The sequence below is a fragment of the Hemicordylus capensis genome, chromosome 1 (genome assembly GCF_027244095.1).
Source record: "Hemicordylus capensis ecotype Gifberg chromosome 1, rHemCap1.1.pri, whole genome shotgun sequence".
Taxonomy (NCBI): Eukaryota; Metazoa; Chordata; class Lepidosauria; order Squamata; family Cordylidae; genus Hemicordylus; species Hemicordylus capensis.
Window position 1 is genome coordinate 190750511 of NC_069657.1, and position 18555 is coordinate 190769065.

An 18555-nucleotide genomic window follows, 5' to 3' on the forward strand; every position below is an offset into this window, starting at 1 on the left:
CTCAAAGACTCAACACGCAAAAAAACTGCTGTTCCAGAGGTTTTATGTTGTTTCCCAGCGACACCCCACACAGACTACCGCAGATGTATAGACCAGAAGTAAATTTGTATTCACATTACAAATCCAGCAGGTCAGGAATTTAATTTTTATAGCTCTCGACATGGAACGTGGCTCACAAATGCCAACAACAAGGAATTCAAAACAGGATCAATTCTTTTCCCTTCTTCGAAACAATCTTGTAAGTGCCCGAGTATCCCAGAACATGAAAGAATACTGTTGCTTTTCTGAGCTCTTTTGATATCTCTCTCTCTCTCTCTCTCTCTCTCTCTATGGTGGAGCCATTCATGAGTGATGGGGGAAATCTCTTTTGAAAATAAATGGTGCCCCTTCAAGTGTGTTCAGATACATCCTGGCTAGACCTCCTTGTGCGCCTCAGTTAGGACTTGAAAAGGATGCTTGATTTTAAAATTTGTTTTCGGTATCAAAATGTGATGCCTCATATCAGTTTTCAAGCCTTGTTCTCACAGCACAGGCTTTATGAGTTTCTTTCTGCATGTCAATATGGGAAGCAGAAAGTAATCAGATTGGTGGGGAGAGGTAATGGAGATGGGAAGAAAGGATAGCTTAGGCAACCGTTGCTGCACAGCCTAACGAAGTTCACACTCTGCATATGACATACTGAAAAGGTTAATGTTGCTGCACTTAACCGTTTTCTTCACATCCATAAGCATAGCTGTCACCACATACTTACCACAGCAGCACTAATCACTTTACAAGAGCCAAAAGCACCAGGAAAAATCCTGTTGCACAAGAGAAACTCTTTTTGTACATATTTGTGCATCCACGCCTATGCAGGTTTACTCAGAAGTTAGGTTCACTGTGTCCAGCAGGGCTTACTTCCAAGTAAGCGTGCAGTCAACTGCAGCCTCACTCTTCCTTCCTGCCTTTAAAGATATCTAAGGATTATGCACAATTAGGTCTGCCACCTTAGAAAAGGGAAAAATGTAACTTAATAGACATAAAGAACGGGACACAACACCACAGACTATGAGACTTGCAGGAAGTGAAAATGCTGGTTTTAGTCACAGTGGAACTATTCACAGGACCTTCCTCAAAAAAGGAAAACAAAGATGAAAGTTCAAATGTTAATGTGTAGTTGTCAGAAGATTACTTGGATTGCAATCCTGCACACAGTTAAGTGGCTTAAATCCTGTTGACTTCAGTTAGATTTAAGTAGACTGACTGTGAGCAGAACTGCAGCCTTCATCTTCTCCCACGGCCAAGATTAACATCAGGCTTCTATTAGGAAGCATTATCAAACATGAGTTTAGCATATAGATCATCCTACAAAGAAACATGACAGGAAAATTTAGGCATGTTACATTGTGCATTACAGGAAAAGCCATCCTAGTCCTGCAGTTTCACAAGAACCTGCAAGATGCATACCACTACAGTCAGTTTAAAATTCGCACACAGACTCAAAATGTGGAAGAGACTGATGTACAATAAGCTTTACACCCAACAGTATTAAGATCCACAGAAGGCAAACCACAGACAGAACAGTCAAGTTAAAAGGTGAATAAAAGACTCACACAGCCAGTCGCATTCTCACAAGTCGGTCAAAAGATACGATATGGTCAGTAATTCATTTATATACTGAAAGAGTATGGATGCCTTTTTCAACATAGTTTTAGGATAGTGGATTCACATTGTACATGTACCCCTTGCACTGCATATTGAAAACATGCAGCTAATTCACATTAACAAGGTTTATTCATGGAATGTGGATCAATAATGGTGTGTTCATATGACAGCTAAAAATAATTCTGATTACTACCATTTACCACTGATTCTTTTTAAAGCATAGTTGAAAGACAAGTTTCACGTTAAAAAAACCCACCACCACACCAAACACACTACTTGTGTGCTTGAGAACAAAAATACCAGTGCACTTTAAATAAAATTTAGCCTTGAAATAAAATGTGTTGCCATGAAGCATCTGACAGGAACCATTATTGACACTGTTAGAACACCAAAGTGATTAGCATTGTTCCTGTAATACCTTGATGTCAGGTGCCTACATGACATTCTGTTGATGCAGATAAATCCAGTTTGCATTGGAGCTGGATAGTTTTACTATAATTCTTCTTTAAGTTACAAAGTTTGGATTTTTTTTTTCAGGTTGCTGCTGCTATTTTATTGGAAAGGCCAGCTTCTCTCTGCTTTAAAGCTTTTATTTTCATTGGTTAATCAACAGGTATTATTTACATTTGCCATGATGAGAGATCTAGGAAACAGAGCCAGGAAAAAGAGCCTACGCTTCTTTTCAAATATTATGTTCTGAGTGCTCCCACCTACAAAAAGGATGACACACCTCATTTTAATCTGACCTTCCTGGAAGTTTATGCTTCACAGTGGTGGAAGACCAGGATACTGTGCTTACAGAACAGACACCTACTGTGCCAGAGGACTGGCTATATTTAATCAATTTTTACCCTCCTCCTGCTTCTTTACTTTCCCATCTGCATTATTTGAAGGCTAGAAGTTCAAAGAGTGTGAAACACAAATGAGGTGGTTTGTATATTTCCAGAATCATAATTAATGCTCACCATCAATTTGATACAAAAATATATTTGGGTATATATTTTCCACTCCATGTACTCACAGTGTTTCCTATTCCTTTAATCATGCATGCATAGACATTTTACACAGAGTAAACTGGTCAACTGCTTGATACTACAACATTAATTGAATATTTGAAATACTTCCTAGTACTTGGATCTATTTACCAAGATATGATTTTAAAAATAAATTAAGAAGGCTCCAGACTCTTCATAACAACCCTCAACATCCTTCCCCCGAAACATAAAATTCCCAGAACTTATTTTTACTATAACGTGAGTTTTCACTTAAAGGGGTAGCACTTCTAGCAGAAACAATTTAATACCCTATAGCAATATTAGCCATATGCAGTCATTAGTTTATAGGTTAGGAAGGGGGATGGGGTGGGGTGGATGTTGCTACAAAGTGAAAAATAAAATTCGATGAGTTTTAGTAATCTAAAGATTTTCAGCCCACTGTGCTCTTTTTTTAAAAAGTGACCCTAATATCTAGATACAAATCATCACTGTGTTTCCCCCCAACTCAAGAGTTGTTACAAAATACGCTCAATGTTATTTTATAGCAGCTGTGGATATTAATCAATAGCTTCAAAAAGTAAATATTGTTATCATCAGCTTGCATTATTTTGCTTGGCACATGATATCTAAGTAAATAGAGAAATAGGACTGACTAGTGCATCTCAGTTTTTTCCAGTGATGAACCTTTGCTCATCAATGGCATGGGTGGGGGAGGTAGCAGAAAAGAGAAATAAATACATTGATAAAATAGTTTATCATGCTTATTGACAGAGAAAATGCTCCATTACTTCACAAAATGCCCATATCACAATTTCCTTCCATCAATGAATCACAATGAAATTCCACATTAATTAAAAATAACTATGTCAATAAATCTGTCACCTTTATAAAGTTATAGTGTGAAGTTTAGTTTTCATAAGGTATATATTAATTGAGGACAAAAAGGACGATTTCTCTTTTTATTGGATCTAATAACAGTAGATTAGACCAGAGGATTAAACACAACATGCAAGAGAGTTTCCTATGTACAGCTATCATGCTGATTTTATATCATTAAAATGGCTCCTAAACAAGCAGATTAGCTGATTAATTGATGATTAAGACTGCAGGAAGATCAGTCATTACATCCAAATACTTCTTGCATGCACACAGAGGGCTAAACTAATTGACAACCACATGCGCATCAGAAGATTGTTCAACAAAAGCAATATTTTAAAAGTACATGTCCCTCAAACACACCCTCTTTCAGCACTTCCACACACAATAGCCACATTTTAAAGCTCAAGTTTTGTCACCTAAAACTCCAGAAGGAAGAAACAAACAATTCAATAATACAATTCTATCATTTTTAAAGCAAGAAAACCCACCACTCTACAAAATGGCAAGTGCAATAATTAAAGCCAGCATCACAACACAGATAACTTCACTATTTCTTCCAGATGCTTACAGAATCTACTGTGGGACAACACACACCAGAAAATATTTGTAACTGAGCTCTCATGCTGAATGTCTGCCATCAGCAAGAAGTTGGAGGAAAGTTCCTTGATATATCAGTCATATTGATTTTGGAGGGGACTAACGCTGCCATTCATTCTATGCTGTGCTATGTTTGCATCTAGAGTACCTAAAACCATTTATTATTGCCTGACTAATAACAAACAACATTGTCTTCTGTGCTACATAATTGACACACGTCCTACTCTTTCCCCAAATGTTTCAGGGTCTTGTATAATACAGAAGATAAATTTTGTTTGGGTCAGGTGAGTCAGGGTGGGGCGGGGGGAGAGACAAAAATCACAACTCAAAATAAATCTGTTATTTTAACCAAAGGCTGCCTAAGAAAGAAAACCAAGCACTTCTGCTGTGTATAGTAAAACTTCACCTGCAGTGTAGTTTTCTAGAGAATGTTCTGTATAACCATATGTACACATTTCTGGTTTGAAATACCTGTGGCTGCATATTCTGTCTAGTATACAACTGTTGACAGCAAGAATTCAAATATAGTTCCCTTGTCAAAGAAAAGCTGTAAAAAGGGGAGAAGATGCTCTTAACAGGTCTTTTGATATGATGTCAGGCAATGCAAATTTCTTGCTATAAATATTAGCACTGGAAAAAGATTTCCATGGTAAGAGAGGTACTGATAAATATAACAGAATACAGAAGACTTATCAGAAGATTTCTGGGAAATCTGAGATTTACGTTTGCTGTCTAAACCCTGCAATCACTACCTGGAAAACAACTTTAAAATATCTTTTATTCCACCAAATCTTCCAAATAAAATGCATATCTGAAGAGGCAACATATGAAAGCCTACAACTAAGAAAAACTAGAAGTAGCATGCTCAATGTTTGAAGTTTTACTCCAAAAATTATTATTCAAGAAACTCAGAATCACAATGGGAAGATAATCTGCTGGCTCTGTCATTTTCAGGGAGAATGAACACAGCTATATTAACCACTGCTTTTTCAGATATATAATTTTTTTAAATTCAGGGGGGTCACTTCAAAGCAGCTTCTCCAACTAGCCCTAACTTTTTTGGAGCATCGTTGTGACAAGCGGCTGCTTGATAGATGCTCCCCTTGATAAATGACTTGTTCAAAAGAGACACAGTAGCTTTCATTTCCTGACCACAACACACTTTTAATTTGCAACAGCAGGACTGCTGGAGTGTGACTAGGTCCTACTCTCCAGCTTTTCAGGGTTCTGCCTCTGACAGGCCACATCATTGGACAAAACAAGAACAATAAGTAGGTGAATCTGCTGACAACAATCCCTGCATCTTTTTAAATTTGGGTACAGAACTGATTACATTTGTTTCTCCCCCAGCCCAACCCACCCCCATCCTGCAAACCAGTCCCCCCCCCACCCAACCCTGGAAGATTAGGCTGTTTTCAAAACCACTCTGCTGGTCCAAATATTCTACTAGAAAATTGAGAAGCAGGGGTGAAGGTGGGGAGAAGAAGAGGGCACACACTGGGAGGATAAAGTACACAAGTACTTTACACATACAATATACAGAAGAAGTATAGCCCAGCCATGTTTACTGTATATTACTACTATTAGAATTATCTTCATCATCCAGGAATTGCATTTAAACAGTGGCCACCATCCACCCCATCCAATTTCAGCTCTCAGCACACTATCCAATTCCCGATTTAAAATTTATAAATGTAATATCCTCATCACAAGCAGCAGGTCCAATCTGCTGTGAATATATATTACAGCTTTAACATCACAGAGGGAAATCTCCCATCTGGCAATCACATTCGCTCCAACAGCTCTAGGAAAGAAGGGGGTGGGGGGAGAGAAAGCCATGGCTTCCTGCTCTCCCCCCCCCCTTAAAACATGTCTCAGGGCAAATTATGCGCATCTAAAATAAACAGTTGCCATATTGATCGCCTCAAAGTCAACAAGTTCCAAATGCAAAAAATTCAATCAGATAATAATTCCCATTGTAACAGCAGTTCACAGTTACTTTGGAGATATGCAGGCACCTATAGCATCCGCCTAGAAGTGTACATTGGACAACTAATTCTTAAGCTTTGCTCTGGATTCAGGTTTATGTGGTTATGAAAGCAGCCACATGCTCAAATCTCCTCCTCACTCCAGCCATGAGTTTCTGCGCTGCACTTATTTGTTTCTGCCACAGGCTATTAAAAGTGAGTCTGTTCCCCGTCCTCCCCCATTGGCCCCCAATTCCTGATTTCTGCATGTGGGCTTGTGCGTAAGAACACTCTCTGCTGTTATAGTCTCCAGGTTTCTGTACCTGGACTTGTGTATATTGCATCACTAATATATGTTGAAATCCTCCATTTCATCAGACTCCCCCCTTTCTTTCAGGTAGACAGTGTCCTCTTAAAAAAATTTAAGTGTCTGTTTCAGCCCCTAATCATTACATTGTGCAGTATAGCAATGACAAGCAGCCCCATGGAAAGAGGGCAGAATATATACAGGCCGTTAAAGAATCGTTTAAAACTGGAGAGGGGAGGAACTGGTTATTGTCCCCATATGAAGCATTTGATTCTCCTACTGTGAGCTAAAACCTACAAAAACTCTTAAGTGGAAAATTTATATCAGCTGTAGTTTAGAGACACAGTCAATAACTATCATGTTCAGATTAAAAACGAAACATTAGCCGTGTGTGCAGGCATAGATGTGTGTATGGTTTCCCTCCCTCCCCCTTCTACAGTCAGCGAGTTTGCTAATTTACATACTATTTGAGTGTACACAGTGCACTGCTAGTAACATGCAACTTTAGGTTTACAACTGAGAACAAAAGTAAGGCGACAAAGCAGAAATTAGAGACAAAATGATAGCAGTGCTCGCAGACACACACAGAGCTCATATATATATATATATATACATACAGTTGAAGCTTGACCATTAACATCAGAGATCTATCTCTAGCTATATTCACATGCAAAGTCCTCACAGGTTTCCATCATGCTCTTTTAAAAATTAATAAAGAATAAATAGAGAAGAAGAAGAAGATCCCAAAACAGACATACCATAAACACTGGTGCTACTGATCATTTCTTGCTGGCAGCACAAAAAGCTGAATTGGATTTTTTTTTTCAGAAGCAGGAATTCCAAAGGTTGCTTTTCATTAAAGCCACTTTTCCTCTCAGCTATCAAATGTCACTGGCTTGAAACGTGGGCCCTTTCGTCAGGTATTCATTTAACCTACATGCATATAATTAAGTGGGAAAGCAACATCAACAAAAAGGGGATCTCAGATCACAAGAGAAGAAAGAAAGGGGGGAGGAGAGCACATGACCACGAATACAAGTCCATGTCAATTTCACTCACTCCCATTGAAACTAACAAGAGCTCCAGGGAGGATAGTAATAGGATCAGTGGATTGTATATACCATTAAATTATACATCTTTCTCTCCCTTCCAAGCCAACAATACGCCCACCGTGCTGTCCCCCCTCCATGATGATGTGCTTACATTTTACTGCATCAGCTTCTCTGACATATTCACGCCCCCCACCCTTAACTAAGATACTGCAATTTAACCCCAACTTTTCCCTCCCTGCCAGCCTTATTTGCACTAATTTGCTTAAAAGTTAGTTCCCCCGAATAGACTTTGTCATACCTTATCCAAAGCGTTATTGCTTTGAGAAAAACTTGAAAAATACGTTTCTAAAACAGAGGAGACCCACTTAGACGGAAGAGGGGGTGGGGGGAGGTATACATCTCCCAGTCGCGAACTCTTAGTTCTCCTTACTATTGTTAGCAATGATCAGGGAGGAGGGAAAGATAATAAACATTCGCTACGATTCTATATCTTTACTTTCCCCGCTGCGCTTAGAAAGAAAGGCGGGGGGGGGAGAGAACAAATCTGGCTAGAGTATCCCCCTTATAAACATGTACATTGAAAGCGCTATAGCTAAAGGCACACGCAGAAAATTTAAAGCCCGCGTAGCCCCTGGGATACATTTAAAATTATATAGAATTTTAAACAGAGCAGGAGGGGGGAGGGAAAAAAGGGAAAGGAAACAGCAATGGAAGATCTTACCTGGAGATTTGGTAGAGAAGCCCAGTAGGTTAGAGTAGAATCGATCCTATCTGTTCGCTGATGAATGGGGGCTCGGGTTAAGTGAAGGTGCCTATGATTTGAAATCATTCCAAGTTTTTGAAGGGAAGACTGACTGCAGCCTCTGCCATGTTGGAATTTCAAACCCAAAACAGCTGCTTTGCAAAGAGCCAGCATGCCAGCAGCTGAACGCCTGCGCAGAGCGCCGCCGAGCCAAATTCAAATCACTTTCACACTAAGAGCCAAAGATCAGTTTTCAAAAAAAAAAAAAAAAAAAAAAAAGTGGGGGGGGGAGGGGAGACAGGCGAGAGAGAGGGAGAGGGACACACACCAGATTCATTGGTAAGACAGCCACGAGAGCTCAATGGCCGCGCTGCTGCACAAGGCCCCTGGCTGCACAGGTCAGGTTACACGGTCGGAGCGGCCGCTTGCAAGGAAACATGCAAACGCTGCCTGGAGGTGGCCGGGAGGTCATGGTGGAGCAGCAGCCAGGCAGCTCCCTCCCTCCCTTCCTCCCCCTCTGTGGCTGCAGGAGGGCGCTGAGGAACTTGGGGAGTTGGGAGCCTCGCTCCCAGCCTCACCTCCACCTCCACCTCCTGCAGGAACAGAAAGACTTCTCGGAGCTCGGGCAGCTCCCCTTCAGCCGCCCGGGCAGCGCCATTGCCCGAGCCCCATCCCCTCCCCTCCCCTCCCCTCCCCCCAGAGCGGCGAAAGCGGCGGCGAGCGTCTCTGGCTTCCCCTCCCCCTCTGCACGAAGCCGCTTCAGCGGCGCCTCCAGCCCCAGCCGCCGCCGCCGCCCGCAGCTCAGCAGCGTCTCTCCATCCCGCTCGCCGCTAGACTCACTTCAGTACACTTTGAGATGCCGGGACCAGCAGCTGCCGGCATAGCGCGGCTGCAGAGGGACGGGGCGCGGCCCGATCCGCGGCGTGAGTGCCTGCTTGCTCGGAAGTGAGTCCCACTGCGTTCAGTGGGGTTTACTCCTCGGTAAGTGGGCAGCCTGCGAGACGCGTGGGAGGGAGAGGGGAAAGGGGGTACTGTGTGGATCCATACAGAGGTGAACTGCCTCCGCGTGTCTTCCCGCCCAGCTACATGATCTCGTCCCGCAGGGCTTGGGAGGGCTGCTGCCCTCAGCGTCTCTGCTCTCCCCCTTGCACAAAATGAGGAGGAGAGCCGCTTCGCTCCGCCGTCCGAAGGACGTTCCTCCCCGGCGCCTAGCGGGCCGCTCCCAAGTGAAGCTGCCCACTTGCCGGGGAGTGGGTCCTATTGGGTTCAGGGCGGGCTTGGCTTCTCAGGCAACAAACGTACAGAGCCAAGGACAGCAGCACGTGCGTACGGGACGGCAGCCCAGGCTTCCTGGGTGGGAAGCACATTCCCACGAACCCCTGAGGGCCTTGCTCCTGAGGAATCCCGCTTAGAATGGAAAGCTGCTGTTCCAGCGGGCATGTGGGCTTCGGGAAGTTGTTTTGCTGGAATCCGCCTGGACTCCGCTTCGAGCGGTTTGTGCTCCTTCCTTGAGGACCTGACTCCCCTGCACCAAGGGGGCCCAAGCAGTGACTGCGCCAGCTGCTTCCCTCCCCCTGAGAAAGCAACACTGGGGTGGCTGTTGAACTCCTCTCGGGCAGCCTTACTTCTGGGTAAGCCTGTTTTGGATGGTGGTGGAAGACTTCAGTCCTAAACAAACTTACCTGAGAGTAAATGTGATGAAACAGGGCTCTGAGATTACTCTGTGAGAAAACATGCATAGGATTGGGCATTACCTCCTGTCACCCACTGTGCTGTCCTGGCGAGTGCCTGTTTCTCCATCTGTGGAATGGTCAGTGCCATTTTAGTGTCCCTTCTACTATACACTGAGCCTGGACTCAACAAGGCTGAGCCCTTGAATCAGTTTTTAAGTAGCAAGTTTGGTTGCCATAAATATTCTGTATTTGTGAATATTTATCCAAACTGAGCTGTGCAGGCTGATTAGCAAGGACCTCACTTATAAGAGTGGCTCCTTCCAAATCCCTTGATGTTTACATTCTATATCCAAATTAAAAGCCAAGTTAGCCATATATCCCTTCCACCATGTATCCCTTTTCTCTTGAATATGTTCTTCCATAGTACCTTGAGATTCACCTCGGTTCTCAAAAAACCCTGAAGGGGGGAAAAACCCAGAGGATCTTGAATCAATAGCAGGCAGTGCAGCCCGCCCCTATGCCTATGTTTACTTAGAAGTAAGTCCTGCTGATTTCAGTGGGGCTTCCTCTCAAATAAGTGTGCATTACAGATTGCAGCCTTAGGTATTTTCTTCAGCTTCATACCAGCACACTCCCAATGTTGCCAGGAGCTTCAGCTGCAGGAGAAGGTTAGAGCAAACTCAAAAATCTATCTAATGTATGCTTAAATGCCAAGAGTCTGCCTGGGACATTTTGCCAGCCAGAGTGGCAATATGCCCAGCTCCTGCAAGGGACTGGCATAAAAAATGACTACAAGGAAGCATACACAGCAGCTATCCAACAGAAAAAGGAATCCCACATGAAACTCGAGACTTGACTTCACAGCTTCTTCATGCTGTTAGAGCAGGTTTAATGTGGGGTGCAATAGACCACCTTGTGCTTTCACACACACGTATCATTTCCCACATTGCTGCAATTTGTACATACGATTTCCTCACTCACACAATTGCCAAATTCTTTTTCATCTACATTTGCTGAAAAGTCTCACACACAAGGGCACAACTGTCATGACGATCAAGTGTATGCACGTCCACCCAGAATGAGGACGAGAGCTGGTCTTGTGGTAGCAAGCATGACTTGTCCCCTTAGCTAAGCAGGGTCTGCCCTGGTTGCATTTGAATGGGAGACTTGATGTGTGAGCACTGTAAGATATTCCCCTTGGGATGGAGCTGCTCTGGGAAGCGCAGAGCGCAGAAATCAGCTGTCTGGGAAAAGCAGAAGGTTTCAAGTTCCCTCCCTGGATTCTCCCAGATAGGACAAGATTTTTATTTTATTTTTAGGACAAGATTTTTTTTATTGAACCAACAAACTACCAAATCATACAGTATGTTGCCAAAGCACAATTATATACAAAGTGGTTATTTGTAGGGCTAAGAGAGATTCTTGCTTGCAAACTTGGAGAAGCCACTGCCAGTCTGTGAAGACAATACTGAGCTAGATAGACCAATGGTCTGACTCAGTATATGGCACCTTCCTATGTTCCTATGTAATCATATTGAGCTCATTGAAACTTCCTACCAGGTAGGTAGGCAGACTTGCAGTCAGCACTAGCATGAAAGTTATTAGAATTTACCTTTAAGTAAGCATGTAAGATTGCTTCCTATCCATCTGCTTCTCTGTCTCTCAAACAATCAAATCAATCACAAGTTTGAGTTTACATGCAATTTATACTGATACCAAGGAATTGCTGTAAGCCACCCTGAACTCATGGAAACATAGGAAGCTGACTTGTTCACCCATCTAGTTCAGTATTATTAACACTGTCTCTCTGCTGGGTTTCAGGCAGTGGTTTTCCCCCACACTACCTGGAGATGTCAGATCTACCTTCTTCACACAAAGTAAGTGCTTTACCCCTGAGCTATGGCCCTTCTCAAGAGATGACATGGGTTTGGCCTATGAGCATAAATTTTATACTCTTTTATTCCTTACTTCTTTCTCATGTATGCATAATAGTTAAATAATATGCACCCCATGCTGGTCCTTTAAACTAGTAGATAGGATGCTGGATGGGGAGGGCCCAAAGGTTTGGAACTGGCTCTCCCTGCCACATATAATGTGTGTTGACCAATCAAGCAATTAGATATGGTTAATCTGTAGAGATGGTGGTTCACGAATTGATCAGGCATTTTGCTAGTCTATCTCAGGTTTCACTGACAGAGTCCTGTTCTTTTAGACCTGTCCCTTTTTCACAGGAGATCAAGGCAGGTTTCAGCCCTGAGCAGTCTTACGTTTAAGTTCCTTATTTAATGCAGTGACACGTATGTTTGAGTAAATACGAGTATGATTGGGCTGCAAAAGGCAGAACCTGTGAGAGCGATAGAGACAGGGGAAAGTACCCTTCTCCACCACTCCAGGATGACCCTGCTGCATGCCTGGAATTTCTCCACCACCAGCTGCACCACTGCAGCTTTCTGCTTTTTTCCTCTGTGGTTTGACTACCATGATGGTCCCTAGAGAACTGCATTCTATCTCATTTGCCTTGTGGAGGAAGAGGGAACTGGCTGGGGCATGGGTTTGAAAGGAATAGGGATCATGGACATTTTCTTGCTTGGGGCCCCAAATATCTTTCAAAGGGCCTGCTAAGGAGATATTCTGTATTATCTGAATTAGCTTTATTGCAAAACATTTCCCAAATCTTAGGCTATGGCCTAAGGGAGTGATCTTAATGCAATATAAAGCACCATGGAAATATATGATATGGACCTGCAGCCGTAAGGAAAACTGGTTTGGAATGTCTCATGGCTGCAGGCTTGCAATATCAAGACTTGTGCCCCACCAGCATAATTAGAAGGGGGCCCCTCCTACTGGGTGGGCCCTCAGAGAGCTGCTATTTCACCATCACCATCTTTTGAAGGCACAGAGGTGGCCATAGAGATCAGCATGTCAGCATGTGGCCAACCATGTCAGCCCAACCTTGATGCCAACCCTGATGTTTAGGATGTCAAATCGGATAAGGGGAAATGGGCTCAGTTGTTGCTTTAGAGCCAATGGATAGAAAAGCAAGGAGCAGGGCCATGTTTTTCTCCCTCCACCCTGTCCCCTTCTTATGTACACCTTTAAATGAATAGAAAGTGTTTCAGGGAGCTATGGCTCTGGGCTGCTGGTCTCTACCTCTGGATTCAGTAGCTCTGTCCCCTAACCACCATAATAACTTTTTTTTAAAAAAATGATGAGTTTATGTTTTATTTCATCTTGTAAGCCACCTTGAGTGCTTCAGTTTCTGAATGAAGAATGCATGAAATAAATATTCTTAATAATAAATCAGGGCTTGCTTTGGGCTTTGCTGCTTAATCTAAAGGGCTCCACAACCAGGTAAGTACCAGAATGTTCAGTTCCGAGAACTGGTAACTTTCCCCAAGATCAGCTCTTACCTTTGATTCCCAGCAATGAAGTTGAAGCTTAACACTGAAAAGCTGTCAGTGGTCAGCAGCAAACAAAATGGGCAGCAAACAAAATGTTTGCCACAGTGGATAAAGCACAGATTTGTCCTGGGGCTCAGAGTAAGTGCCTGTAGCTTTCTTAATAACATTGTGATAGGCTAGCCAAGAATTACATGAGAGGAAAAATTTGGATTTGCAGTCATATGCTGAAGCTCCATTGATTTCAAAGGCAATCAGTTTCAAACTGACAGCAAATTTGCTTTGTAATGTCAGTTTGATATAGTTACTGTGGCCAAAAGAGAAGAACATCAGCCAGTGTGGTGTAGTGGTTAGAGTGTTGGATTAAGGCCGAGGAGACCTGAGTTCAAATTCCCATTCAGCCATAAAACTCACTGAGTGACTCTGGGCTAGTCACTTCTCTCTCAGCCTAATCTATGTCACAGGATTGTTGTAAGGAGAAACATAAACATGTATACCACTCTGGGCTCCATGGAGGAAGAGTGGTATATAAATGTAAAATCTTTATTTACACACACACACACACACACACACACACCACAGCTTTGAACAGAGATTAACAAAGCATTTTACAACAAACAATATTGTTTCCAGTTTTCAAAATGGTATAATGATAAAAATTATTATTGTTGTTACTGTATTTATCTGGGGGGGGGGGGATTTCAGATTTGATCTCCCAAAACATGTTATAAAATTCTTCCTTTGACATGCAAAAACATAATTAACATGGCAATCAGAGACTGGGATCCAAAGTGTTGTGTGCAGTTTTTGCTTGCATATAGAGGCTTCCCAGCTGCCCCCTTCCCCTGGCCTTCATTGGTCAGGGACTGGAATGACAGTCCATGAGGCACAAGTTGCCTCAAGTGTCCCTCTCTCTCTTGAAAGCATACAGAAGTGCTTTCTGCTCAAGTATGTGAGGACTGGTTCCTAACCAAAGAGAAGGAAAACATGAATGCTGCAAGCATGTCACCTCAAACCTGCTAATTATGACATATATTCCTAGAAATTAAATAGTCATCCTATAGATTATACTTTGTAGGATTCGCATGTCTGATGAGACACATTCTCTCTCCCTCCCCCCACCTTGTTGCAGGAGCAAACCAAAAGCATTTATTGGTTGCTACAGTCATTATATGCACAGAAGTATAATGATTCTAAACTATGCTGCTGTGACAGAGTATTTCTCTCCCTCAAGTTAAAATTATTTTTTGCAAAAGAAAAAAAATAATGCAATTGTGATTTTGGTTGTTTTGTGGATCTGGTCTTCATTGATCATTTAAGTTGTGTGTCAACATTATAACTTAGTTCTATATGTATAGTCATGTCCAAGATAGATCTGAGAGAGATTCCTGCCAGCAACCTTGGAGAAGCCACTGCCAGACTGTATAGACAATATAGAGCTAGCTGGACCAATAGTCTGACTCAGTATATGATAGCTTCCTATGTTCCTTTGTCTAAGGCTTTACAGAGCTATATCTGCATGAAAGATTTTTTTTTAATCAACACTGGTTGAAAATATATGCCTGGGTTTTATTTTACCTTTATTGTCTTTAATCAAGAAGAAAAGGGCGTTGATAGACTATTTTATTTTAGTAACTCTTTTCTTCCTCCCCTTGTTTTAGAGCAATCTACCTTGCCTCTATAGAAAAATATATTTTCTCTAGAAGGAAAACACATCTCAATCCAGGGACGTCTATGTTCTGCAGAAGGCTGAGCAGCTGCTACTGTTCTTGTGTTTCTCTTTTTCCAGATGACGAGCGCTGTCAGCTCACTCACCTGCATCCAGAAGGGCCATAGGTGGAGAGAGGGGGGAAGAGGCACCTGATATTAAATTTCTAAGCCACTCATGGTCTTCATAACCTGCAAACCCTCTAAGATCATCTCTTTCTATATGAACCTTTTGCCTACTAGAATATTATGAGAGGGCCTTCCTCCATTAACTTTCGTTGCATTTAATGAAGAGATCAGCAAGCTTCAGGGCCTTTACTGCTGTAGCCCCAGAATATGGAATAACCTCCTAGAAGGTTTTGGTTAAATACTTTCCTCTCACTCTTGAGGAAAACCATGAAACAGAAGTCCTTTGGGAGGGCGTTTGGTCTGCAAATGAATAGTGATGTGTTCTGCTAAATGCCAAAGGCTGTGGTTTTTATATAGGGATGTTGTTTTAGTTGGCTCTGTCTTAGATTATTGCTGTATATATCCTTGAACTTGAAGGGTGGCAGGACACAAATGCGTGTTAAAATAAAGGAATAATCCCTACCTTCACACCCACCTAGCAAGTGATTAGAGCTGACAGCACTAATGATCTGTTAGATGATACTCACAGGGGGCAGATGTCCTTTATAAGTGCTAGAGGCTGATCTTCTTCCTCCCATAGCACCATTTTGTGTGGACAGAAGAAGCAATCCACAAACAGGAAACTTGCCACTGCAGAGGTGCTTCGCTAAACTGAGCCAAGAGATGTAAACATCTCGAAGGACAATTCAGATAATTGTAATATGGCAAGTGCTGTGTAAGCTATACATTCACAGATAAAATTAATTATGGGACAAAGCTCCATATTTTCTCACCTCCTGTGCCACTAGCTCTTGGCAATCATGTCATTTGTCAGAAATGAATTCCTGTTAGTGTAAACAACCCTTTCTACCACCCATGATATATTTTGCTAAATAAAATAATGTGGCAATAACAAACCTGTGAACATTCTGACAGCCCTATATGAGCAGAGACATCAGCCAGGAATTCCCCAGTTCCAGGCTCATGTCAGCCATAGATTAAGAGGGAAGCCTTAGGTAAAGCTATCACCTCTGAGCCCTCCACAGCACCAACAACTAATTTGAGGTGTATTGTATTGTATTGTATTGTGTCTTAAAGGGTTGTTGTGAGACTCACAGCATAATACAGTGGGCGGCTTCACACAATACAGGTAATGGCAAACTACCAGTTTCCAGTCGTCAATCCTGATTTCCGGTGCCAGGAGGACTATGCCAACATCGCACATGTGATGTGGTGGGAAGGATTTGAGGGAGGACTAGGCCTCACTGAGAGTAACTGCTTATTAGGAAAGGAGGGTGGGCCTTTCCTAATAAGGAGGAAAGCCTGAGGAAATCAAAACTAAAGGACCAGTCCTGAGGACTGGATGGAAACTACACACTCGGGCACCAGCTGAAGAAGAGAAAGCTTTTTCTTAGTTTGTTCTGTCCCAGGAATGCCCTGAGGAGGCAGCAGGCTGAGAAGTTGCTGGGGACATGGGGAGGCCACAGCCTGTGAGTAAAAAGATAGGGACCAATTCAGTTAGCCGTGTGAGGGAAGTTATTTTCCTTTATTGTATTGCTTGAAATCTGAGTTGCCTGGTTCATGAAAACTTTCTCTCTTACAATCTGCTTTATGAAGAGACCTTACAATCTGCTTTTTCGCTCTTACAGTTTTTTAAAATGAAGAGTTCTTTTTGCATACTCTTGTTTTTCTTGTAATCTAATAATAAACACTTGTTGGTGAAGTGTTCTACTCTTCATTTTGGGTCTGCCTTAGCCACATGCTTCCAGAGGCCTAGGAATGCTCAGACCCTTCTAGGAAGGGTTTTGCCACTTTGGGTTTCCCCACATCAAAATAAAGTGGATTTTGTTTGTTTGTTTACATTTATATCCCGCCTTTCCTCCAAGGAGCTCAGAGCAGTGTACATGGTTATGTTTATCCTCACAACAAACCTGTGAGGTAGGTTAGGCAGAGAGATACATGACTGGCCCAGAGTCACCCAGTGAGTTTTATGGTTGAATGGGGATTCGAACTTGGATCTTCCTGGTCCTAGTCCAACACTCTAACCACTACGCTATGGTGGCGGCCTGCTGTGAATTCCTTACAATCAAAGATTCACCCCACTGAACTCTTCCCCCCTCCACTGGCTCTGGTAGGAGCTATGACAACATGTCATCCACACCCACCAATGTTGGCATATTCTGCCCTATTTGTGGTTCTAAGCCTGACATTCTGTAACCATGATTTGAAGACAATTACAGATCTTGGATTTGGAACTTGAAGCAGGGTGGAACATGCTGACAATGGAAGGTTCAGACAACATGCCCAGTGTTGGCATAGCCCTCCCACCACTAGAAGTCAGGCTCAACAATGACAACTAAGAACCAGCATTTCACCATTTCTCATGTCATGTGAAGCCACTCTATGCATATTCACTTGCAAATAAGTTCCAGTAAGTTCAGTCAGACTTACTGGCAAGCAAGTGTGCATAGGACTGCCGTCTTGAGGTGTTAATGTCTGTTAAGTGCACACAGATATACATCATTTTAGCAAGGCGCCTGCTGTTGAACCACACTCACCACATCTGGTCAGATGAGAGGAAACCTTTCCATTTCAGCCAAAGGGGCTGTGCACACAACACTGATTGGTTTGTCCCTGGCACCATCTAGTAGTCACTTCCTCTTTTCTCAGAACATTTTTTCAAGGTTGAAGAATGATTAAAAAATAAAATGCTAAACAAATGTTTGAACAAATAATAGGGATGTGCATGAATCGTGATTCGGACAGCGAATCACAGCACATCACCCACACTTTGAAAAGGGAGGAGAGGAGGTCCATGACTGCTACTTACCACCACTTCCTGTTTGGGCAGTGCTCCCCCCAGCTATAATTGTGTGCTAGCACTATCCCCCGCCACAGCTGCCATTGTTCAAGGACAGCTGGGAGAAGCACTGCTGCATGCATGATAACTGGAGGGAGCACTGCCAAAACAGGAAGTGGCAGTAAAATAGCAGAGGAGAATGTATGGACCTGCTTTCCTCCCATTTAAAGGTGCAGGGGATGTGCCATGAATTGCTGTTCGAGTCGTGACTCGTACACATCCCTAATAGCATGCAAAGCAGAAGAAAATGATGAAAGCCATATAAAATGGCTTTTATATAAAGAGGAACTTAACTATGTACACCCTCTCTGGGCTTCTTTGAGGAAGGGCAGCATATAAATGTTGGGGGCAGGGGGGACTGGGATAAGGGGTAAAGAATAGGAAGAGAAAATGAGTATTTGATTCAAAGGCAATTATGGGTGTTGTTTGAGGACTGAAGTTGAGGAAAAGCAAAACTCTTTCTGCAGAAAAACCTACTCCCCCCTCTTGTTTGCAGGTTTTCACCCTTAATCAGCTATTTTAAACCGCCTTGGGATTGTTTTAATGAAAGGCGGTATACATATTTAACAATAAATAAATAAATGAAATTTTGGGTCAGGCAAAATACCATTTCTCATCTGATTTGG

At 42.6% G+C, this 18555-nt stretch overlaps 1 protein-coding gene and 1 long non-coding RNA gene across 7 annotated transcripts in view; one reads left to right on the top strand and one right to left on the bottom strand.

The window, feature by feature from the left end:
- The window catches only part of FIGN (fidgetin, microtubule severing factor), a 178491-nt gene extending 169508 nt beyond the window's left edge, over window positions 1-8983 (bottom strand). For 3 of the 4 annotated variants that reach the window (XM_053262050.1, XM_053262040.1, XM_053262056.1), the window contains exons 1-2: window positions 8163-8983; window positions 7148-7322 (exon numbers count right to left, since the gene is read on the bottom strand). In XM_053262050.1, coding sequence (XP_053118025.1) covers window positions 7148-7172 — 25 coding nt within the window. In that variant the 5' untranslated portion in view covers window positions 7173-7322; window positions 8163-8983. Of the gene's footprint in view, window positions 1-6133; window positions 6831-7147; window positions 7323-8162 lie in introns of those variants that run through there. The other variant, XM_053262074.1, reaches the window with a different exon arrangement.
- LOC128330015 (uncharacterized) overlaps window positions 8671-18555 on the top strand; it is a 42389-nt gene continuing 32504 nt past the window's right edge. Inside the window, exons 1-2 of one of the 3 annotated variants that reach the window (XR_008309917.1) lie at window positions 8671-9164; window positions 11678-11733. This is a non-coding gene — a long non-coding RNA (uncharacterized LOC128330015). The remainder of the gene's footprint in view (window positions 9165-11677; window positions 11734-18555) is intronic. The other 2 variants (XR_008309918.1, XR_008309916.1) reach the window with 2 other exon arrangements.